General features: G+C 38.7%; 1 protein-coding gene across 1 annotated transcript in view; it reads left to right on the plus strand.

Annotated features, from left to right (window-relative positions):
* Window positions 1-26,011, plus strand: part of wizb (WIZ zinc finger b) — a 44,450-nt gene extending 18,439 nt beyond the window's left edge. Inside the window, exons 10-17 of the mRNA XM_059347910.1 lie at window positions 440-1,000; window positions 4,213-4,662; window positions 6,529-7,026; window positions 7,960-8,529; window positions 9,289-9,500; window positions 14,700-15,018; window positions 18,124-18,280; window positions 21,821-26,011. Of these exons, the coding sequence (XP_059203893.1) occupies window positions 440-1,000; window positions 4,213-4,662; window positions 6,529-7,026; window positions 7,960-8,529; window positions 9,289-9,500; window positions 14,700-15,018; window positions 18,124-18,280; window positions 21,821-22,193 (3,140 nt within the window). The 3' untranslated portion in view covers window positions 22,194-26,011. The remainder of the gene's footprint in view (window positions 1-439; window positions 1,001-4,212; window positions 4,663-6,528; window positions 7,027-7,959; window positions 8,530-9,288; window positions 9,501-14,699; window positions 15,019-18,123; window positions 18,281-21,820) is intronic.
* Window positions 26,012-26,276: the final 265 nt, after the last annotated feature.

The raw sequence follows: 26,276 nt of genomic DNA on the forward strand, positions 1-26,276 counted from the left end.
TTTCGTTAACTGAAATAAAAATAAAAGCGAGAGTTTTTTTGAAAAACGATAACTAACTGAAACTGTATTTTGTGGTTACAAAACTAACTAAACGTATGTAGGCAAAATGTATTGCGACCTCTTTGAATCTGGCACCCAAAAAATACCCCATTACAAAAAACTAAACACTAAAACTAATAAAAACGAAACTAAACCTAAGCATTTTCCCCAAAAAATAAAAAATAACTAAAACTAGCAAACTCACTGTAAAAACTCATTAAAACGAACTAAAATTGAAAACAAAAACTGACAACGAAATTAAAACTAATGAAAAATCCCAAACTATTATAACCTTGGTGGAGACTCATGGTAATAGTTACTTTGAAACATTTATTACATGTATATGATGAGGCTTATTTATAAACTCTTACCACTGTTCTTGCCTCTTTTGCCTCTGCAGTCCACAACTTGAAGTGTGAGGTGTGCGGAGCTCAGTTTGAGACGAGGCGAGGACTGTCCTGCCACGCCCGCTCCCACTTGCGCCAGCTGGGCATCACAGTTTCAGAGAGCAGCGGCACGCCCATCGACCTCCTCCACCGAATCGCCAAGGAACGCAACATAGACAGCCAAATAAGCTCATCTCTTCTGGAGCCCCTCTCTGCCAAGAACTCCTCACCGTCTGTTCCTCAGAAAGATGAGGAATTAGAAGACATGGACTTAGACGAGAAACCCATCCCTCTCTCCATCCTGGCCAAAGCAGCCAAAGCAGTGCCACCCTCTTCCTCCTCCACGCCTACACCTTCTCCTGGTGCCTCTCCAGCTCCGCCTCATTCTGGCTCCCCTCCCTCAGTAGTGAGGAAAGCCCCCATTTCCTCTCTGCTGCCTGTGTCTTCCCCCTTGCGCTCACCCGAGCACAAGTCTGGGGGAATGAAAGGCTTGATCTCTAACCTCTCTGCCCCGGCCACCGTCACATCCAAACCCCTCTGGGCGCCGCAGGAGAATGACGCTCCTCTCAACCTCAGTAAGTGTCTCTCACACTATTGTAGAACTGCTCAATGTTCCTGTGAGTCTTGGTTTAGTTATTAGACAGGCTGGTTACAGATACCGTACTTCAATACTTTTATTCACCAACTGAATTGCCTCCATGGAGTACCAAAAATGCCTAAGCCAATTATAAGTTGTAATAACTGATAGAGGTGTGAATCAGCAGAGGCTCCATGATACCAATGTATCCTGATACTTGAGTTACGAAATGATATTATTGATTTTTTTAATTATTTTTTTTACGGTTTAAGAACATATACATTCACAGCTGGCTGTGGCTCCGTTGGTAGAGCGGCCACCCACCGATCGGAGGGTTGGTGGTTTGATCCCTGTCCATGGAAGCCTACATGTTGAAATATCCTTGAGCAAGATACTGAACCCCAAATTGCTCCTGATGCTGCGTTCATCGGTGTGAGAATGAATTCCCAATGGTGGCAGGTGGCACAATTTAGGGTAGCCTCTGCCACCAGTATGAATGTGTGTGAGAAAGGGTGAATGAGCACAGTCTGTTGTGTAAAGCGCTTTGAGTGGTCACAAAGTGACTAGAAAAGCGCTATATAAGTGCAGGTCCATTTACCATTTACCACTTACAAACATACATATAGACAAACATTGGGAACATGAGGTCAGGAGAGGACAAAAACATAGAAACAATATATGCACATACCTATTTGTTCATATGCATATACATGCAATTACACACAGCATGTGGTACAATTGCTTGAGTGGAATATTTGCAACGTTCGTTAATGGGCTAAAAAAAAGGTCAATTTTTCCCAATGTCTTTCCCCCACAGTCTTTTGTAGCCTCAGGTTATAGGTAGCCTGATATTATTAAGTTTGAAGCATTTTGTGATATTGCGATAAATATATTGCGATTTAACTGTTTTTGTGTCCACAAAATTACATTCAATCAAGAATTATTTTTGCCAAATAAGATAAAATTCTCAGTCTATTCATCTCACTTCAGTCTTTTTATTTCTCCACAATGAGAGTCAAACCCACAGACTGACCAACAAAGTATTCAGTCAAAGAATTGGCGGTTCTACAGGACCAATTCAATTTAATCCAAGAAGTAAATGTTCAAAAGGGGCTGTGAATTGTGCAAATAAAGTGTAAATTACAACTAAAGCAAATTGAGTCTGTTTTTTAGTTACCTATAGTAATGATAGTGGTCAAAATTACGTGAAATCGCAATTTTTCGGTAAAAAAAAATGCTTTTTATAAAAATGTAAGGCCAAGGAACGCTAACCCCTCTGCTTCTGCTGCCCACCTGCCTAAGACCTCTAAAAACCCAGGGAAAACCCTGAAACTGAACTGAACTGAACTGATATCAAACATGTATAGACGACAACAACTGCAGCATTTTATCAAACTTTCCTCAACTTAAGCTTTTTTTGAATGAAGCATAAAAAGGCCGAACTTTGCAGCGTTATTTTGAAGACTTCCCGACACAATATCCTGACGTATAGATTCATTAGATCTTCTAGTTTCATATGATACCAGTATCACCAGTGTATTGCTAAAATTGAGCCCACTATGGCCTCAAGAATAAGAAAAGGTGAAAATACTAACGGCCCGCCGACGCTAAATATCGATTCTTGGCGGCCATGAATCAATATAATATTGCCACGCAAAATATTGCGATACTATGCTGTATTGATTTCTTTCACCCACCTCTAGTAACTGAGGAATAAATCTTATCATTGTCAGTGAGCCAATGAGTTATCAGAATGCTGCTGTTAGACTGTTGTAGAGTCGTAGAGGCATGCAGGAAAAACACTGGAAACAGAACTTGTGTGTGTGTGTGTGTGTTGTTGACCACAGTACGTGTTGCATTGGTGTAAGGGATCTGGAAAGTAAAAGTAGAGATTTGTACCCTAATGTTATATTTGCCCGTGGACAAAATGAGCACCAGGCTTTCTTTTAGAAGATCTCTAATTTTACTGCAGCGGGGAGACAGTCTGCCTCGCTCAGTCCTGGTTCTGGCTCTGGTTCTTCTGTGCCTCCTTTCCCTCCAGCAGTCCTGGCAAAACGGCGTGGGCCTCCAGCAGCCTGCCCCCCGCTGAGCTCTCCACCTTCCATCAGAGCTGGATCTGGTTCTGTCCACTGTGGGCTGGTCACTGCTGGAGGCCCCGCTGGAGTCTGAGCTAAGAGACTTTGTCTGGTTTTGTCAGAATATCACCTGGCAGCATTGTGGCAGGCATTAAGAATAACTATACAGAAATAGCCCATATTATCGCTGATCTCAGTGCTTATGTGGGTCACATAGAGGCAGAAATATTAAATTAACCCTTTACTGGGCAAATAACCATATTTGGTAACATCAGCGGACATCCAAAATAGGGTCCCCATGCCTCGCCATGGATTTCTCCAGCTATTCAGTGAAGATCAGGCTACGTCACAGATACATCGCATCTGACCAATCAGTACAATAATGATAATATAATAATAATAATAACTCAATTGACCCTAAATTGCAACATAAAAATGAAACATTTTATCCAGTGCTTTTATCCAAAGCGCTTTACAATACACACTATGCTCATTCACACACACATTCATACTGGTCAAGGCTACCAGGGCACACTGGTGCCACCATTGGGAATTCATTCACACACCGATGAACGCAGCATCGGGAGTAATTTGGGGTTCAGTATCTTGCTCAAGGATACTTCGACATGTAGGCTGACATGGTCGAACCTCCAATCTACTGGTTACTGGACGAACGCTCTACCAACTGAGCCGCAGCCTAGGTACTTTGTGTTGAAAGGACAAGGCTGGAATTAGTCTATATTTTTCATATTGTTGGAAAATACATTAAAAAGACCAAAACCAACAATGCATACTGGCCTCTTAGTATTCAGTCTTAATATTCTGTCACTTTTCTACCCCATTTATGACTCTCAGCTACTTTACTCCTACTGAAGATAGAAATATGGAGTGCACTTATATAGTGCACTCCATATTTCTATGGGGGCGAAAAAAGTCACAAAAGTAAAAGTCTTGAAATGTCCTCTATAACACTTTAGGGTTGGAATTTTCTAATTCTAAGTATTTTATCGAGTGCCCCATAAAGGGTTAAGGACAAGTTTAAATGGTCATGTTGTTGATTTGATAAAACTGGTATCAAGGTAGTATCAACTTTTTGCAGGATACCCAGCACTTGTTATTTCTCCTTCATGTGCAGCGCTGGAGGTGGACCCCAACAAGGACATCGTTTGTCAGCTGTGTGGAGCCTGGTTTGAGACTCGGAAAGGCTTATCGAGCCACGCACGAGCCCACCTGCGGCACTTTGGGGTGGAGTACTCTGAATCCAAGGGCTCTCCCATCGACCTCCTGAACCAGCTCATCGACACCGACGACTTCAAGCACAAAGCCAGTGCACTGCAGCTGGACAGCCACGAGGAGCCACGGGGCCTCATGACCACGCTCTCCTCCCAGAAGCAGTCCCTGCTGAGCCTCTCCTCCTCTGCCTCCTCCTCCCTCCTCTATAAGGTGACCACAGCTGGAGGTGGGTCCACATCCAAAGCTACCTCTTCCTCCGCCTCCTTACTTGGCCCGCCTGCCAAGCGTCTCAAGTCCTCTTCCATGCGGGTCTTCCGCCTCAGCAGCGGGGAGCTCATGGCCCTACCACACAGTGAGTGCTGTTCACAGGATTGATTCAACACTTGAGGCTAAATCCTTTACATGAAGTGGGCATTACCTATCAAGGTTATAATAGTTTTGGATTTTTCTTCAGTTTTAGTTTTTGTTTCGTTGTGAATTTTTGTTTTCAAATTCAATTAGTTTTAGTTTGTTTTAGAGTGAGTTTGCTAGTTTTAGTTTAGTTTTTAGTTTTGGAAAATTCTTAGTTTTTGTTTAGTTTTAGTGTTAGTGTTTTAGTTTTTATTTGTAATGGGGTATTTCTTGGGTGCCAGATTCAAAGAGGTCATAATACATTTTGCCTTTATTTCCTTTGGTTTATCCATCTCAGCCCCAATAACGTTATTAACTCTTACAGTTCCCAGTGTTTTGAATTTTGGTTGGCATTTTCACTATAATTTTAGTTAGTTTTAGTTAGTTTTGTAACCACAAAATACAGTTTCAGTTAGTTATTTAAAAAAAAAAAACTTTTTAATTTTTTATTTAATAAAATTCAATAAAATTGAGGCAACAGATTGCATGCAATATTATTAATTAAATATAAAGTTGAGTTAATAACAACTAACTAAAATAACAATAGGAAGTGACTGTCAATTAAAATATTATATTTAATGTGGTCAAAATAAGTAGATTCTATCTCAAACATTTTTCTATTAAAGTTACTGAAACAACTGCCTCAAAATCAAGGACGCATTTATATTTAATACATTTTATCAAATATAAATTACATATATTTAATAATAATATTATTACAGTGAATATTTAATATTTTTAAATTTATGAGAAAAAAATCTCAAATTAACGGTATAAAAAGTTACAAATTTGTGAGAAAAAAATCCCATTAACGGTAAAAAAAGTTACAAATTTGTGGAAAAAAAAATCTCAAATTTGTGACCAAAAAATCTCAAATAAATGGTTGACGAGATTAAAGTGGCAAATCTACGAGAAAAAAAAAAGTGCAGATTTATGAGATTTAAAGTGGTGAATGAAGTGAAATAAGTAGATTCTATCTCAAACATTTTTCTATTAAAGTTACTTAAACAACTGCCTCAATATCAAGGACGCATTTATATTTAATACATTTTATCAAAGTAAAATGAAATGACTAAAGAATTATTTATTACAGTGTATCGGTCCCAAAAAACCTGACCATCTCTAATACTAATATATGTAATGCTCTTTTTGTTTAACCCATTTAGGCCTAACGCCTGGAAAAAATGCCTGTAAAACCTTTGGGCGATTTTAAAATAAGCCCCTAAAACCTGAAGTTTTTTTTAGTAATTGTTTGTTTTTTTTGGTAATTCTGCGTCTTTTTTGATAATTTTGTGTCCTTTTTGGTAATTTTGTGTCTTTTTATGGTAATTCTGCGTCTTTTTTTGGTTATTCTGTGTCTTTTTTGGTAATTCTGTGTCTTTTTTAATAATTTTGTGTCTTTTTTAATAATTCTGTGTCTTTTTTAATAATTTTGTGTCTGTTTTAATAATTTTGTGTCTGTTTTAATAATTTTGTGTCTTTTTTGGGTAATTCCGTGTCTTTTTTTGGTAATCCTGTCTTTTTTTGGTAATTCTGTGTCTGTTTTAATAATTTTGTGTCTTTTTTAGGTAATTCTGTGTCTTTTTTAAATAATTTTGTGTCTTTTATTGGTAATTCTGTGTCCTTTTTGGCCATTTTGTGTCTTTTTTTGGTGATGATTTCAAAGTTCTGGAAAAGTCCCATGTTGCATTGCAACACTCCCACATGTATTCTGATGCATATCATTGGCCAAGAGACCGAAAATAGGACGAAAAAAAACTCAAAATATTACAAAACGACGTATCAGCTTTCCCGGCTTTAATGGGTTAACGCATCTCTAATCTTTTAGGTGAACCTCCAAAGGAAATAGGCTGCGAGTTCTGCGGGGAATATTTTGAGAACCGTAAAGGCCTCTCCAGCCACGCCCGCTCCCACCTGCGCCAGATGGGCATCACTGAGTGGTCCGTCAACGGCTCCCCCATCGACACCCTGAGGGAGATCATCGCCAGACGGGGCCTGCCTTGCGCTCTTCCTCTAAAACCTCTCAAAACCCCACCTCCGTCCTCTCCCGGACCTCCCCGTTCACCTCTGCCAACCTCCTCGTCTCCTTCGGCTTCCCTCCTCAGTCGCCTCCCCTTCGCCTTCGCCCGCCCCTCCAGTCCTCTTCAGTCTAAGTCGAGCTCAGCTCCACCGACGTCGACTAGCGGGATGATCCTGAAGCTGAAGCCTGAGCCGGTGCAGCTGGAGGTGACCGCGCCTGCAGCTGTGGGGAGATCTGCCGGCTTCTCTGCTGAAGCTCTCAACTGTAGTTGGAGCAGCTCTGACAGTGTGTTCCCCCTCAACTTAGGTAACTTGGATCCTTTGTTTGTCTCCAGGCTTCATTTAGCAATTTAAAGGAATTGTTCTACATTTTTTGGGAAAATACACTCATTTACTCTCCCGTCAAGTTCGATGAGACGATTGTTTCCACTCTCATGTCTGCACTGCAGAAAAAGGTGTGGCTCAAAACCAGATAAAAACACTAAATCTGAGGGAAATGATCTTGCTGCATGGACAGATAATTTCACTTGACAAGATTTCTTAAATTAAGATTGTTTTTTTTATTTTGGTAAGAAACAAATAATTGTCAGTGCACTCTGCTCGGGCCAGTTCATCGCTGCTTACTGCTTTAATTTATCTTGTTTTAAGAGTTAATTTCTTATTTTAAGCGTACAACTTGCTTATTTCTAAGTTTAATAATCTTAACTTAAGCAATCTTGTCAAGTGAAATTATGATTTTTAATCGAGAACTTTTATGTGCATTTTCAAAAGTTTATCAAATTTTCAAAAGTTTATCAAATTTTTTTGGTAACGCTTTATAATAAGGCCCTTAATAACCATTAATTAACAAGTAATAAGGCATTGTTCTCCCTTTAGATCCGGTAGTTGCAAAAAGCATAGTTAACTTATAGTTAACTTATAATAGATGAGCAATAAAGTATATTTTAATATCAATAAGCAAACAAAATAAGATTAATAAAGGCATGGCAAAGACATAATGGGTGGGTCATGGGTGTTTGTAATGCCATTATTAACACTGATATAAGCTTATAAACACACAATAATGTTAATAAGCATCTTGTAAGGACTTACAATGGCCTTATTACTTGTTAATTAATGGTTATTACAAGGACCTTAATATAAAGCGTTACCATTTTTTTTCCATCAAGCTTCAAAGTGCACATAGAAACTCCTTGATGGAAACATGACTGTTGACTCTATCCCTCTGTTATTTTCACAGCCATGACCCATGAAGTGGAGCCGACAAGAGATATCCGCTGTGAGTTCTGCGGGGAATATTTTGAGAACCGTAAAGGCCTCTCCAGCCACGCCCGCTCCCACCTGCGCCAGATGGGCATCACTGAGTGGTCCGTCAACGGCTCCCCCATAGACACCCTGAGGGAGGTTATGCACAAGAGAGGGGTGGGCGGCACCTCTAACTCCAACCAGGGGGTGAAGAAGGAGTCGGGCCACGGAGCCAGCAGCCCGCTATGGGAGAACACGGGGGGCAGCAGCACCGCAGAGGGTCTGGCTGTTTCAGCCTATCATTCCTCCAAATACCGCAAATCTCCGCTCAGTTTGCTGCAGTCTGGAACGAGGCTCCATAAGCAGGGTCTGGGGTCCACATCTGCTACCCCACCTGCAGGGAAGTATTTCAGGCTGTCCCCACTGGGGAAGAGGCCTCTGTCTGAGGAGGCGCAGTCAGCGGAGAGCGCCCACTCACCGCCACATCAGCTGAAGACCTTCTCACCTCTGCCACATGATTTCTCCTACAAAAGAAAACCTTCCCCAGACAAGCACGGACACCAGGGTGAGTCACTGTTTCTTATTATGCTGAATCTCATCTCGTAATGATCATATTCTATAAAAGGACTGTAGAACCTGATAATGTAATAAATTCCAGATAATGTAATAACCCCGATAATGTAATAAAAATCTGCACTTGAGTCCATTGAAAATGTAATAAAACCTGATAATGTAATAACTTCCTGATAATGTAATAAAGTGCATTTCCCAATAATGTAATACACTTTTTACCAATAATGTAATCAAGTATAGCACCAAGCACCTTTAGATTTCAAGAAGCTGTTGAATGCATTCGTGTGTCATGGATACCTCTTTGTGAAAAAACGGATGAACGGGTCAAAAGTTAATAAACATTCAACTTTGACCTGTTGGTGGCGCTAGAGCTCTTGAGCTAGAGTTGCCTACACAGTATCACCACTTGAACTCAAGTAATGGGTGGTCTGCTGTTAAATTATTACAATATTGGGGTATTATTACATTATCAGGACTTGCGAAATGAAGGCTAACCTGATAATGTAATAACCTCCCATTAATGTTATACTTCATTACATTATTGATAAAAAGTGTATAACATTATTGGGAAATGCACTTTATTACATTATCGGGAAGTTATTACATTATCAGGTTTTATTACATTTTCAATTGACTCAAGTGTAGATTTTTATTACATTATCGGGGTTATTACATTATCGGGAATTTATTACATTATCAGGTTCTACAAGGACCTCTCTCATCTCTTTACTCCCTTTCTTGTGTTTTCCAGATCCCAGTTGTGAGCTGTGTGGCTTCTACTTTGAGAACCGTAAGGCTCTGGCGAGCCACGCACGAGCCCACCTGAGGCAGTTTGGAGTGACTGAGTGGTGTGTAAATGGATCCCCCATCGAGACGCTTAGCGCATGGATGCGCAGCAGGCCGCAGAAGGTGTTGGAGATGCATCGTAGCTACATGCAGGGCAACCGCTCCGCCCTCAAGAAGGTGAGGAGGGGCAGTCTGTTGGTGATTCATTTTAGTGTGGCGACTGGGTCAGTGCAGGTGGATTATTAACCCATAAGAACCCATGGTGACACCCGTGTAACAAACACTTTAAATCTTCTAGAATCTCCCATATTCAGCTTTATGCTTCACTTTAACTCATTAAATCCCTAAGTGACACATACTCAACACCCTGGTGTGGTGGTCATGTGACTTTGACAGGAAGTGACTTCTCCGAAATGTGGCTGTGACTGGAAACAGAAATGTGAAAAAGTAGCTCATTTCAAAAAGATTATTTTTTGTTATGAGGCTAAATTCTAACAATTCTAATCCGTTAATAGGATGTCCTGTATTACATTTGACTTGTTCTGACTGTATTTCCCGAACAAATTAAAGTCACAATTTTGATATATGTTATGGAGATGCAAACAAAAAGGCAAATGGTTATTTGTTTTTATTTATTATTGATGTATTATTATTTTATTACTTAAAAAGTAAAAGTAAAAAGTCTGAAAGATCATTTGTTGTTAAAGAGCACTATTATATCACAATTTGGATAAATGTGGAGATGCATAGAAAAAGGGAAATTTGTTTTTCCGTAAGCAGAAAATGTGTCTAGTTTTTTTACATTTTAAAATAAGAAATATCATAAAAAAATAAATACCATAATCCAATCCAATCCAGTTTATTTGTATAGCACATTTAAATGACAAAAACGTCTCCAAAGTGCTGTACATAGAATCAATAACAAAACAAACATTTCCATATAACAATCAGCAATGAATAATAAGTGTATAAATCTATACAATACAATCAAACAGATAAACATAGTAAAACAAATAAAAGACGTAGTTAAAAGTAGTAAAAGAAATAAAAGACACAGAGGACCACAAAACTCACACAAAGTTAAAAAGCCAGGGAATAAAAATGGGTCTTAAGACATAAACGCCCAATGTAACATCTATGTCACATCACAGATCTTCAGACATTTAGGGGTAGTATATTTTTAAAAACATAAATGTGTTTTATGTGGTCCACTTTTCTGTTGTATATCCCCCATAATTTTCATTTCAGGATAACTGGGTCTGGGTTCTTATGGGTTAAGAGAGCCGAGCTCTCAGACTTTACTGGGCTTCCTCTTTGTCCTCTGACACTTCAACAAAGTATATTGTTGCCGGTGTGAAGCTTTTTTTCTCCCAGAAAATATCAGTGGAAGAACTTGTGCCTCCCACAAAGCTCAGCAGCTATACAACACAAGATCATAACCTACTGTGCTACTTTTCTGACACGCTCTCTTTCCTCGCAGTATCTTTGAATAGGCGTCATGCTCGGAGATCTAACATTCCTCAGCTGGTGGCTCGACAGACATTTTGTGTCTTGGAAAGCTTCAGAGACGTGTTGTCTAACAGCTTTGAGCCTTACTGTAGATCCTGTGTCTTTACACCCGGCAAAAAATCACTGTAGGGACAGATGCCAGAACAACTCAGCTATTGACTTGATAGTTGCCATAGTAACCAGGGTGCCTGGCAGCTTATGTTTCATCCTCAGATAAATTATGGCATGCTGTTGATAGAAGAAAACGTACGTTTTTTTTTCATTTTCTTTCTTTCCCTCCTGAATTAGTTTCTGGTGCATTTGCGTCACTGTCACACCTTTTCCCTGAGCTGTGATGTGACACACATACAGAATGGATCACCTTTTAAATGTCCTTGTAATCATATTGTTCAGGCTTTATTCTTTCTGAACAATTGAGCCCACGTAAGCTGCAATTATTGCACTGAACTGCTGGTAGCATCTTTTACAACAGACATATAGGCTTTAGATTAATCACAATTAATTTGCATTAAATTACATTTTTCCGACAGAAGAGACAAGTTTCTCCACAGTGCAGCTGAAATAAGGGAATAAATGTGCTACGTTTCTTTGTGATAGTAAACTCAAAATTTTGGGGGTTTGAACTGAATAATTAATTTAAAGACATCATATGATGCTTCAGGAAATTGTGATGGGCATTTTTTCCAGTTTTCACAATATGGTATAGACCAAATGATTTAATTGAGAAGGCTTTAGATACATGAATCAATATTGAAAATAAGTATAAGTTGTTGCGCTGCAATTAAATTTCAGAAAAGAGTAAAAAAACAAAAAAACTGATAATGTTTATTAATATTTTTTTGTAATTTGTATTTTATTGCATTTTATATAAACATAGTCACATTTTGGTCAACAAATCAAATGACTTTAAATAAAATAACAGTTTTGATAATAATAATTAATTGGAGAACACACTCACAAATCATATTTATATTCCTACATTAATATGCATTCTACTCTTATTTGATTTATAAGCAACAAATTGATTGGATTAATCATTTATGATTGTTAGGGCTCTTTAGACCAGCAGCCATAATATACTGCCAGTCAGAAGTTTTTGACCTGTGTATAGTTTTGTATCCATAATTACTTTAGCAATTTGCATGTGTAAAACTACTGTCGGGTGCTAAACTCATTATTACATCAGTACTACAGAGTACCAATTGAAGTTAAATCAATGGGTACCTAATTTCGGTACCTGAGGGTGCATCTGGTTTAGACAGTGATTGTTTTCCACAGCATGTTTACTGAATGAATGGGGAAAAAACAATGCAGAAAGTTATCTACTAGTGGTCGTCTGATATGGGTTTTTGAAGGCCAATGCCGATACCGATTATTTTGACATCAGTCTTAACCCATCCCTGATATGTGCTGCCGATTTTTTTGGGCCGATTGTTGAAGCCGATATTGCCTTTTCTCCCTCCATTTACATGATAAAAATGACACAATGATAACAAATGGTACACAAGTCTAAACAAAAAAGAAACATTTATTAACAAAACAAACAAAACAGTTGGATAGTGTATGTTGTTCTAGGCCTCGAGGTGGTGGTTTTTCTTTTTTCTGGTATCAGCAGCAGCTCATCAGAGAATAGCAGATGTTTCACCGAGCCTTGCCTGGTGTTGGCTCAGTGAAATGGGCTAATTGATTGGTGAAGCCACACACGTATCGGCCGATGCCGATACAAGTAAAAAAACGCATATATCGGCCTGATATATCGGCCGGCCGATATATCGGTCTACCTCTATTAGCTACCATGTCTCTTTCCTAGTTTAAGTCACAGTGAGTCAGTGTCGAGCTGAAAGTTGTTATGTTTTTGTAAAATGTTACACAGGCAACGCCTGCTGCAATATAATGCCATACAGAATTATTCACAGCAGCCTTCTGATGCAGCACCAGTCCTCCAAAAGTGAACTGAGCAATACATTTTATATATTTATAATGACTGTTCAGTGCGTTTAGATGCATATTGATTGGTTAAGCCACAGTGCTAAAACATTCCTTAAAGCACTGAACACCCTCCACGGTGTTTGTAATTGCAGCTGATTGGACCTCTGGGGCACGTTCAGCTTTTGTTTAAATGGAAATGGTGGTTCACTTAACACCCTCTTTCTAATATGGTGGGGTTTCATCAAAACCTCATCAGAATGTTTTTGCAGACTTTTGCAGGGTCCAAATGAAAGACATGACATGACAGAGAATTTCCTGCATGCAAAAACGCAACAATAAAATATGATTGGTTTTTAAAAGAATATGAGCTAGTGTCCTACAAAGAGACAACCTTGCTCTTGGCCTGGTAGAAACCTTATGTTGGATAAGCCCAGTCTCATTAAACCTGCTAATGTAATAACATGTGAGAATTCTAAGAAGAGTTTGCAGACTACTGAGATTTATACACACCAGTGGTGTAAAAGTATTCAGATCCATTACTTAAGTAAAAGTACTAACACCACACTGTGAAATTACTCCACTACAAGTAAAAGTCCTGCATTCAAAACTTACTGAAGTAAAAGTACAAAAGTACCAGAATCACAATGTACTTAAAGTATCAAAGGTAAATGTACTCGTAATGCAGAATGGCCCCACTTAGTGTTATTATTCTTGGTGCATTTATGTAAGCAGCGTTTCACTGTTGTCCAGGTAGGGCTCATTTCAACTACACAATATAATGTTATGTGGTTTAATTTATAAACGTGCATAATCATTTTAAAATCATGTCATATTTTTTGTGTTAAATCTAAACCTGAAAAGTAACTAAAGCTGTCAGCTAAATGTAGTGCTGTAGAAGTAAAAAGTTGCATAAAATAGAAATAATCAAGTAAAGTACAAGTACCTCAAAATTGTACTTAAGTACAGTACTTGAGTAAATGTACTTACGGTAGTTACATTGCACCACTGGCTACATCATTAGCTAACATTAGTGCTAGCTACCTAGCTTGGTTAGCGAGGGATAATCAATCATTTTCATGGTTCAAGTTTATTGTCCAACACAGGTTTGCACAACAAAATGCAGATGTAGTGCCATAACATAAACCGTCTTGCGTATTCTATAAATTATTTATCAGTAAACACCATCTACCGAAAGGAGTATTTTGACACTTATTCCCATTCATTTACTTTTTTTTTAAAAGAGTTAGACAAGAAAGCTTTGTGGCAAAAAATGCGGTAGCTAGCGACCGATTAGCTTAGCTTAAGTCTCTATACTAGACAAAAAATAGTCCAGAACCCCATGTGACACCACACCATGTGATATTTTTTATACATCTTTGTTTGGACTAATTAAACAAGAAAGCAATTTGGTAATAATGAGTTATCCTTAGAGGCTGTGATGTTGGGACAGAACCAGGCTAGCTGTTGTCCTGTTTCTAGTCTTTATGCTCAGTGGTGGAAGAACTATTCAGATCCTTTACTTAAGTAAAAGTACTAATACCCATACCTGTCCAAGTACCCATGTAGTGGAGTAAAAGTATAAAGTTACATAAAATGGAAATACCCAACCATACATACCTCAAAAATATACTTAAGTACAGTACTTGAGTAAATGTACTTAGTTACATTCCACCACTGTTTATGCTAAGCTAAGCAGCTGCTAGCAACGACATCATATTTACTCCAATAAGATAAATTGATCCCATAATGTCGAACTAATCCTTAATGATTAGAATAACTAATGCCACCAACGTTAAAGAGTATGTTTGATATTTTCTGCATTATGGCCTGACCCTATTAGTATTAGCACTAGTTATGTTTAATATAGCATCAGGGTAATTACAGCAGCTCAAGCGTCTCTTGTGCTGATTAGAAAACTCATGTGTGCCCCTCTTCCAGAAGAGCAGCTCCCCTCTCTCTGTGCCAACGGATTCTGATCATATCCTCCCCATCTCATCGCAGAAGGCTTCCTCTTCCTCCTCCTCCTCGTCCTCCTCCTCCCAGTGGTCTTCTTCTTTGGCCGTCAGCCTGGTGCGTCCGCTGAGCCGCGAGGTCAGCCAGGGCTCTTCCAGGACTGCTGAGGGTGAAGCCGCCACCAACCAACATGCTGCAGTCCGGCCCGGCCGCAGCAGCCCCAGCCCCTCACGGCTCGCCGCCGGCAACCTCCCGCTCCAGGCACAGGTGGCACGTAGTGAGCTGAACGTCCGCCTGCCCAGAGGTACGTCAGGCTGCAGCATATGTTTGTCACTGAGTCAGGTGCATGTACAGGTGCATCTCAACTAGGGATGGGTACCTTTCACATTTGAACCGATACGGTACCGATACCCGCTACCTGGGAATCGGTACCGGTACTCAACGGTACCAATATACTGTACTTTTGCGTTTGTTTATGTGGTAATAAATGTTAATTTGTTCAATAATAAAATCTCAAAATTTTTCAATTCAACATATTTATTTCTCAAAAAATAAACTTTAAAAAATATATCAAAACAATATAACATCCAGGATGAGCGGCTGTCAGAGGAGCTAGCCACTCTGGGTGAGTAGCCGGGTAGGATGATGGAAAATGATATCCAAGTGGAAAAAGTTAATCCAGGAAGCTGAACTGGTTGTAGAGGAGTAGCAGTGGATCATGTGAAGGATAGATTGCACACAAAACACAAATTTATACAAATGTAATTTTTCCTTTAATTATCAAACATGACGTCAAGAACCTGTGTGTTGCTTGCCTGTTAAATAGTGCGATCATCAGCACGCTTGTTAATCAAAAAAATCGAATGAAAACAGGTTGAAATCAATGATCAGTTTGAAGGAAATGCCATTTAGGTACCGAAACATGGTACCGTTTGATTTTACATGAATCGGTACTCGGTACCTATAAAAGTACCGAATGTGGTACCCATCCCTAATCGCAACCAAGGTTATTATAGTTAACGAAAAAAACTAACGAAATAACGAAAACTAGAATTAAAAATACATTTTCGTTAGCTGAAATAAAAATGAAAACGAGAGTTTTAAAAAAATATTTTGTGGTTACAAAATTAACTAAAACTAACTAAAATTATAGTGAAAATGTCCTTCGTTTTCGTCTTTGTCAACTTTTTTCATACATAGTCTAGTGTTTCTATTTCTCCACCACTGAGTGTGTGTATTCCTGCTTTGTGGGCTTCCAGGAGAAGCGAGAGTGAAATTACCGTAATAACACCATGTTGGCTGTAAAGAGAAACTTCTCAGCTTTCAGAAAACATTGGAATTTTTCCAATAGCGTAATCCGTTTAGTTATTATGGTAAAAGTGTCACCAGTGCAACACTCTAAACTTTGGATGTTGTGCTTTCACTGTGTGCAAGTGAAAGCACAACATGAGCACAATGCACAATGTGCTTCTCCTGGAAGCCCACACAGCAGGAATACACACACTCAGTGGTGGAGAAATAGAAACACTGGATTATGTATGAAAAAAGGTGACAAAGATGAAAACGTAGGACATTTTCACTTTATTTTTAGTTTAATAGTTTAATACAGTTTCAGTCAGTTATCGTTTTTATAAAAACTCTCGTTTTATTTTTATTTCAGTTAACGAAAATGTTTTTTCAATTCTAGTTTTAGTTATTTTGTTAGTTTTCGTTAACTATTATAACCTTGATACCCACTAATGTAAGTTTTATGCATTGTCAAGTGAATTAACTCTTGTTGAGGTAGAGCTTGTGAAAAAAAACACTATTATTTGAGTCTAAAAATCTCAAATTACTGATATTCTCTGAGGTTGTTCGGCTGTTTTTTGCCACGCTTTAGCTGCTAACAGTGTGACTCTGGGGATGGTTATGTCATTTGGTCACACTGCAAAAGAGGTGTGTCTAAAAACAAGATAAAAACACAAAATCTGAGGGAAATGATCTTGCTGCATGGACAGATAATTTCACTTGACAAGATTTATTAAATGGCGATTAGAAATAAGCATGTTGTACTAGCATGTTGTAAAATAAGAAATTCACTCTTAAAACAAGATCAATTAAAGCTGCAAGCAGCGATGAACTGGCCTGAGCAGAGTGCACTGACAATTATTTGTTTCTTACCAAGATAAAAAAAACCTTTAGATTTAGAAGTGTTAGATAATTGATCTTGTTTTAAGAGTTAATTCCTTATTTTAAGTGTACAACATGCTTATTTCTAGATTTAATAATCCTAATTTAAGAAATCTTGTCAAGTGAAATTATCTGTCCATGCAGCAAGATCATTTCCCTCAGATTTAGTGTTTTTATCTGGTTTTTAGACACACCTTTGCAGTGCAGTCCACCAAAATATATTTCAACACCTCCTGGAAGGATCACCATGAAGTAGACTCAAAGGTGACTGACAGCAGCTACAGAAGAGCAGGTTAACTGCAGGATACATGAGATGTAGGGTAAATAAAAAGGCTGTTATGATAAAAGAAACACACTGAACGCAAGGTGCTTTATCAGGGGAAATAAATGAAATGTTGGGAAGAGTCACAACACTGTGCTGGCCTTTGTTTTCACTGACAGTGAGTTGCCTTTTATCTTTTGTTTTTGACATTGAAGTAGCTTGGATTATTTTTTACATTTTCTTTGAAAGGAGTCAAAGGCATGGGAAGCTCATTTCTGCCAATCTGATGGAAAAAAAGATACTGTAATTCATTTTTGAGAAATTGTAACTAAATAATGACTTTGTATGTGATTTTTTTTTTAATCACTCAGTATCTCAAATGAATTAATTAAAAATCTTGAATTAGTATGATGCTGGGTCAGATACTAAGCCGGTATTTAGATTATCTCAAGATGAGTGAGTCACAATTTTAAGATGACTTTCTCATTATTTTTGAGTTACTAAATTAATTATTTCAACATGTCTTTTTGAGGAAGTGTATCATTTAGTGATACTAAGTCATTATTTTGAGAAAGTTTCAAGCCATTATTTAAAGATGAGTCATTTTGAGTGTTTTAGTCATCATTTTGACATGCTTGTTCATTATTTCTAGCGGTTTCTCGTTATAATAACTCAAGGGATTTTGTTTTTCATTACAAGGAATCTTATTTTTGCTAGTGGCTGGAAATTGGATTCGGTAGAAAGGGCCACATTTTTCCATCAGATGCATTGATGAATGTTTGTACGTAATTTACCTTGGAAGTCTGAAATTAACGAGAAAAGAGAGAGCAGTTTATACGTCCGCCTGGTTTGAAATAAAACTCCACCTTATGGGCTTTCAACTAAATGACTGTAATAACTCTAAAAGAGCATTACTGGACTGCTGCACTGATATAAAAGCATTGTGGCTCAGCTCGTTTGTCTCCTCCTCTGGCTCAGGTTTTGAACGTCGACCCTTGAAGCACCCGTCTTGCCCAGATGGAACAGAGAGCCCTCCTAAACCCCCTCGCACAGGCACTGTCCCCGCCCTGGTGCCCAAACCACCCTCCTACCCACTGGTCAAACTGGTGGGCAAGTTCTACACCCTGAAGTGCCGGTGAGTGAAGTTACATACAGCAGGGCATCCCGGAGCCCCAAGAGAAAATGTTCAGGGCCTTTTCTTTTTTGTAATTAAAAAAAATAAAATAAACGACAACAATAGAATAGACAGCATTGGTATTAGGGCTGGGTGATATGGACCAAAAGTCATATCCCGATATATTTAGGCTTGTAGAACCTGATAATGTAATAAATTCCCGATAATGTAATAACCCCGATAATGTAATAAAAATCTGCACTTGAGTCCATTGAAAATGTAATAAAACCTGATAACGTAATAACTTCCCGATAATGTAATAACTTCCCGATAATGTAATAATGTGCATTTCCCAATAATGTAATACACTTTTTTACCAAAATTGTAATAAAGTATAACCCCAAGCACCTTTAGATTTCAAGAAGCTGTTCAATGCATTCGTGTGTCATGAAGGCTAACCTGATAATGTAATAACCTCCCATTAATGTTATATACTTTAATACTTTATTACATTATTGGTAAAAAAAAAAAGTGCCACAACAACAATAGAATAGACAGCATTGGTATTAGGGCTGGGTGATATTGACCAAAAGTCATATCCCCATATATTTAGGCTTGTAGAACCTGATAATGTAATAAATTCCCGATAATGTAATAACTTCCCGATAATGTAATAAAGTGCATTTCCCAATAATGTAATACACTTTTTTACCAATAATGTAATAAAGTATAACAACAAGCACCTTTAGATTTCAAGAAGCTGTTGAATGCATTCGTGTGTCATGGATACCTCGTTTGTGAAAAACGGATGAACGGGTCAAAAGTTAATAAACATTCAACTTTGACCTGTTGGTGGCGCTAGAGCTCTTGAGCTAGAGTTGCCTACACAGTATCACCACTTGAACCCAAGTAATGGGAGGTCTGCTGTTAAGTTATTACAATATTGGGGAATTATTACATTATCAGGACTTGCGAAATGAAGGCTAACCTGATAATGTAATAACCTCCCATTAATGTTATACTTTATTACATTATTGGTAAAAAAAAAAAAAGTGTATTACATTACTGGTAAATGCACTTTTTTACATTATCGGGAAGTTATTACATTATCAGGTTTTATTCCATTTTCAATTGACTCAAGTGCAGATTTTTATTACATTATCGGGGTTATTACATTATCGGGAATTTATTACATTATCAGGTTCTACAAGGCTGAATATCGATATAAGATATGTATCCTGATATTTTTATCTGAAAGTGAGAGGAAATGTTCAGTCAAAGTCAAATATGTCACAAGTAGTTTTATTGAAACCGTTTATTTAAGTGAACATAAATACTGTATAACAACACGAGTACCTTTTTTTTTTTTTTTTTTTTTAAAGTTTTTTTTTCTGTTGCCTAGAGGTTAGGAATCGGGTTTGTAACTGGAGAGTCGCCGGTTCGAATCCTAGGACCAACAGGTCAAGGACTGAAGTACCCTCGAGCAAGGCGCCTAATCCCCCTGCACAGCTCCCCGGGTGCAGTAATGTGCTGCCCACTGCTAATAATATAATCTAAATCAAAGTTCCATAAAGTGCACATTTAAATAAAAAAAATATCTTGTATATAAATAGCCTATGAAATTAAATAGCCGTTCGTTTTCATTTTTTTGGAAAATGCTTGGTTTTAGTTGAGTTTTTATTAGTTTTAGTGTTCGTTTTTTGTAATGGGGTATTTGTTGCGTGCCAGATTTTAAAAAGTCACAGTAAATGTTTCCTTTATTTCCTTTGGTTTATCCATCTCAGCCCCAATAATTTATTAAGCCTAATTTATAATTCATTAAGTGTTTATTAAGTCATAAAACCAGATAGATGAAATAGATTTCATGTCAACCAAAAAGGTTTACGTATGAAAAAAGTTGACAAAGACGAAAACAAAGCACATTTTCACTATAATTTCAGTTAGTTTTAGTTAGTTTTGTAACCCCCCCCAAAAAATACAGTTTCAGTTAGTTATTGTTTTTTTTTTTTAAACTCTCATTTTTATTTTTATTTCAGTTAACAAAAATGATTTTTCAATTCTAGTTTTCGTTATTTCGTTAGTTTTCGTTAGTTTTCGTTAGTTTTCGTTAACTTTAATAACCTTGGTGGGCACAAACACTAACACAGGCACAACCTTGGACATTAGATATTGTCATACTCAACCCCTTCCCCATGTGGTCTGTAACTTTTTCCCAGAGTGGTTTTATCAGTTTTCATTCCCAGAATACATGTACAAATGTTCCCGTCTCTGTATGACACTTCCAACACAAGTTCTTGGCTAACAAGCTCATCCTATGCAGTTCAGAGGGGGTGAAATAAAACCTTTATATCATTTAAACTGAATAACCTTTCCCCTGGCCTCCTGTATGTAGTTTGTTCAGGGCCTTCTTTTAACATTTTGAGACAGCAGCATTAATAGAACTGTCTGGCTAAGTTTTAAATAGTCCTATAATCCCCATCACCAATCCCCACCCCCACCCCCTGCTGAGCACTACTCCACTTTTAGTTGCTAATGCACTATATAGAGAATAGTGAAACATTTGGGATTTTTTGGCAACACAGATGAGTGCTTAACTCTATGGAGTCTTGGGCTATTTTGTCCATGTTTGAATCCTTTTCATCCTGCCTGTATACACCACTTAAAATGTTTAAATGCCATGTTGGTATATATATTTTCACCTATATGACCTAATAATAATTGATTTTTTATTCTGACTTACTGGATCAACATTTTGAACCAAAAAGAAACAAAGAAAAACCCACATAAATGTGATCTTGTGATTGTGTGTGATCCTGTTATCCAACTCTGGTTTTTATTCTAGTGGGACAATTTTGGTCATTTTGTGTATTTTTTAGTCATTTTGTGTCTTTGTAAGTCATTTTGTGTCTTTTTTGGTCATTTTGTGTCTTTTTTGTGTGTTTTGTAGTTATTTTGTGGCTTTTTTTAGTCATTTTGTGTCTTTTTTTGGTCATTTTGTGTCTTTTTGTGTCTTTTTTGTCATTTTGTGTCTTTTTTGGTCATTTTGTGTCTTTTTGTGTCTTTTTTTAGTCATTTTGTGTCTTTTTTTTAGTCATTTTGTGCAACATAAAATGTGATTTTGAATCTTTTTTTTAACTTTCAAAACACTGTCATGCTTAATAAAGAATTTTAAATGTTGCGAATGTGAACAAAGATTGCTTTGATTAGAATATAACATCCAGTTCTATCATTTTATACAAAATATATTTGAGCTTGTCTCCAGTTTTACTTGGTATATCATCATCAAACTGAAACTGGCCTCATGGAGTTTACAGCCAGAACTTTAGAGGTAAATTTACAGTAGGGCTCCACGCTGCTTTGTTTTCTAGTCTGGATGTCATGAAGAAGTCATGATTTGGAGCTTTTGGAGACTCCAGAGGGTTAAGTAGTGATATAAAAAGTTTTAACAGAATCTGCTCTTCCCAAGGGAGTCACTGAGTTTAACACTGTCACTTTGTATTTCATTTCTTTGTGTGAAAACGTAATAATCCCGTCTTTAATATGTTTTTCTGTCTGCTTCAGGTTCTGCGAGGTGGAGTTTCATGGTCCGCTGTCGGTGCAGGAGGACTGGATCAGACACCTCCAGCAGCACATCCTCAAGATGAACTACAACAAGCTTCCCGCGCCCAAAGCAGCTTCCGCCGAACCCCAAGTGGACGAGCCGGCCTCTCTCCAGGCCTCTGCCCCAGCCTCCACCTCTACCTCCAGTACCACCTCCACCACGCCCGCCCTCACCTCCACCCCGACCCGCACCACCTTCCCAAACAGCCGCTCCCCCACGCCTCCGCTGGCCGAGTGTGCTCCGCCCGTCACTGCCACAGAGATTGTAAAGGTCTCAGAGGAGCAGCCCACCCTGTCCCCAACTCCTCTTGCCCTCTCCACTCAGACAGTGTAAGCTCAAATTTATCACTGTCATTTAACCCCCCTCCTCCCCTTTAGTTTCCTGCCTTTATAATATCTTTTCGTCCATCTGTTTCTTTCCTTTGGCCTTCACAAAGTGTTGCTGAGGAGGAGTGTTTCCCCTCCAAAGAGCCCTCTGAGCCCCAAGCACCTTTGAAGCAGCTTTCTAGACTGTTACTAAGTCCCGTTACCATGGGAACGAAGCTCTCCTGGCTTATCTGCGCAACAAGGATGGGTGATTGTTCAAAGTGTTAGAGGTTATGAGGAGAGATGGACTGATGTTTTGTGTTTGCCTTGTTATAATTGAATGTCCAGGTGTTGACGTGGACCGTTGCTGTACCTCTCCTCCCATTCGCTGGGGGATTCAGGGGTTAACATAGCCCTTTATCAAACTTCAACCCCCGTTTACGACAGTTTCGCCCCCCTCTCCCTTTATGAACAGACCGGTGAGTCTTTGAGCATTTTCTATCAGCACGCTGGTAGCGCTGACCTCTCACCCAAAGGTCCTGACTGAGATTAAAATGACATTAATAATCATACTAGTCTTGTGAGTTGAGACTTCAAACGTGGTAACACTTAGTGTTAAAACAAGCACTTTCAATGTTGACATTGTCACTTAGCACTTACTGAAACGCCCGTTTAAAATGGGTGAAATTTGACTAATTCCAATTGGTTAAAGGAGCAAGAAGCGGAAGCACAAAAAGGGAAAATCCCCCTTGTTGACTTTATAATGTAATTCTTTTCCCAAAAAACATACATTTTGCTTGAATGTAGCCTAAAGCACTTATTGATACCTTATATGCACACATTCATACACAATCAGCCCCCTCATGATGCCCCAATTCGCTCTACAAGGGGAAGGCAACCTGCAGCTCTCCACTGGCTCCCTGTGGTTAGACAAAAAATATATAGAAGTGAATAATTGTTATTTTTCAACTTTTTTTATTTAATTTATCATTGTAGGCCTAAAGTGATTCTTACATTCTTCAATTGTAAAAAAAAAAATGTGTAGCTCATATACTGAATAAAAACAAAAAGTTTTAACATTGTAGTAAATTAAGATGTGCGTCCTAGCTTATGTACGTGTACGGCCCGGCGCCTTGTCCCCCAACTTCAGTACCAGTGGCTAGCCTTAAAGTCATTTCAGCTAGCTTTGGACTCCAAATCCACAGCTAGCCTGGGTTCCTTCAGTGTCCTGACTCTCATTTGCACTTGGATCCTCTCATAATTCTGACAGAAACATGTTAATAATTGCTCAGTTAGTCCGATAAATAGAGCCCGACCGATATTGGATTTTTGAGCCTAAAAACCAGTCGAATCTGCCAAAATCGTGTTTTATTTGCTCTGGTAGATACCTCTATTGGGCCCCATCAACAGTTTATCTCATAGCAGGTGGGTTTGATAGGATGACTGACGTCCAGCTCAGCTCACAAAATGTAGAATAAACTGTCAAACTAGGCATCCGTGTTCAAATATAAATCAGGATTGTGTTACTGCGATGCCGGTTTCTCTCCTCAAAGGTTTTCAGAAACACATTTTAATGTACTTTTCAGCTGTATTTTGAGAAACTTTATGACCAAACCTGTCACCCATTACTCTGATTTCTTGGGAAAACAGCCTTGGAATTCAAATTAAGATCTAGTCTGGTGATGCCAGGCTACCGTGTTAGGAAGTAAATCATTCCCATATTGATATTTTGGCCGATATAGCATATATACATGTAACATTATCTCAACACCATTCTTTATGTTATCACATATTGGCAGAATGGGTGAAGTGGTTTGCTAAATTTGCTGTTTTATGTTCAGAAATGCAAATACTTTTGTTACACAAGCTGTGTTGTGACTTTTACTTTTAGCTCCTCTGTGTTGAATGAAAACATTTAAACTGATACAATATATATGTGACAGGCCAATATCGGCTAATAAAACAGTCCCATGTATCGGTCGGGCTCTACCTGTTAGTAATGTTGGAAGGTTAAGTTAGACTTAATAAATGTAACCTTTACTGTAAGGCTTAAAAAAACACTCTTGCAGCGCCAGAGAACCTTTTTCTTTTCTTTCTTTTGGGCCAAAAATGTCTGTTTTGATAGTAAAGGTTGCCGATCCCTGTACTATACCATTGATAGTTCTACCTTTCACCCTGTCACTACTCTACAGTCTGCTGCTTTCAGCAGACAGGGCTGCTGTTGTTCTGTAACGTCCCTTTTTGGATTGGAGAAAGGACCATGGAAAACGTTCAAGGTTACACTTTTCAAGTTTTTCCATTCACAGTGTTGCCATTTTCTTCCTGCCTTTTTCAATTCAACCCGAGTTATTATTTATTTATGATTATGCATCTGAATGTGGTAAGCTAGGTCATTTTAAAGCTAAAGTAGAACTCTGGAATGTTTGAAAATAGGTCAGCGGTGCACTTTTTACACAAGTGCACAATGTGTGTGTGTGTGTGTGTGTGTGTGTGTGTGTTAGTTTGTATGTTTGTGTACATACATAGCAAATGTGCATTTGTTTCCCAATTTAAAGAGAAAGACAGAAGTAAACCTGCTTGATAGGAAGACACCTCCTTTGCTCAAAGTGGACTGAAAGTGGGAGCCTGTCTGTATGTGGTGTGATCAGGACTTAAATGCATCCGTCGTCGTGTTAGGATGTGCCAAAGAGTCTGTTTACTTCCTTGTCTTGCCTCTGTAAAAGCTGTTTACATTGGACCTGATGGTGGAGGAAACTCTGCACAGCTACCGAGTTCCCTGAGGCTCCACACTGAACAATGGACTGAAGCAGCCGAGATCTGCGCCACCACACGCACCGCTGAGGACTCGGAGCGGCTTCATGGGATACATGTCGTTACTGTAGACTTAGATTATTCCAATTAAACATGAACACAAACCAAACTTGCTTTCCAGCCGGGCTCTTGAACTGCCAGCCCTCGGTCCAAACACAGAAACACGTCTGACCTCGGGCTCCTGAAGTCTGCCGTCTGTTTCTTTCTACATTGCTTCAGAGTGCGTTCATATCAACCCAGAACTGAAGCAATAACTAAAGGGTCCATGTAGGCTGGCGACCTTTTGAAGTTTGTTCCAGTGTTCAAAAATGACTGTTCCAAACGATACCCAAACCCTTTTATGGAGTATAGATACATACTATATAACTACATGTACTTAAGAAGCTGTTGATGCTAGTAGAGCTATCAGCAGTTCTATTAGCGAGGTAGTTAAAAAAAATAAGTGATCTTAATTCCTCTATTGTGATTTGATTTCAACCTTTGATGCTATGTATTTTTTATTGCTCTGTGCATTTCTGTATTTGCAGTCCTGCAAGGTGAATCTTTAGAGTATTTTTTATTTTTATCCGTTAGTCTCTCGGAGCTAAAACTTTGGTGCTGGTGAGAATGCGGCAGGTCAGGGGGGAGCTGGGCGAGTGACTGAGCGTGAGGAAGACATTTTAACGTGATTGTCATGTCCTTGTGTCAAAAGGACTCTAATACGCAGGACTTAAAGGGGACCACTTTGCACACAGTGAGATATGATCCTCCTGCATTCACAGGGTGATAGATGCCGTGGCCTCGTGCAGGTCTACGGCTGTGTTGCTGTGTGAGATGCAGGCTGGTGCATTAGTCTTCCCTTTAGCCTCAGCTGGTGTAACCGGCTGTTTTGTGCGTGTGTGTGTGTGTGTGTGTGTGTGTATGAGTGTATAAAAAAGACAGTGAGATGAAATGAAGAAAAAAGATGCAGTTGAGGAAAGAATCGTACTGTACACAAAGGGTTAAGTTTTAAGTGAATCAACTCCAGAACAAACAATAAATGTGATTTCAATTTCAGACACTGAGCTGACGCCTTTATTGTGACATTACAACACATCATAATGCATAATGCTCATAATGCTCAAAGCATTGTTTGTGTGAGGTGGTGATCAGTTTCCAGCCACTAGGGGGAGGTGTGGTATCAGCTGTCTGTTGCTGGTTATTTCTAAGCAGAATTGACTCGTATACACCCTTAGATGGATGGGGAAAACAGGAGTCAGTTTGGAACTTAATTGACCACAATGGGGAAATTGTCTTTGGCTTAACCACACAGCGTACATAT

The sequence above is a fragment of the Centropristis striata genome, chromosome 13 (genome assembly GCF_030273125.1).
Source record: "Centropristis striata isolate RG_2023a ecotype Rhode Island chromosome 13, C.striata_1.0, whole genome shotgun sequence".
Taxonomy (NCBI): domain Eukaryota; kingdom Metazoa; phylum Chordata; class Actinopteri; order Perciformes; family Serranidae; genus Centropristis; species Centropristis striata.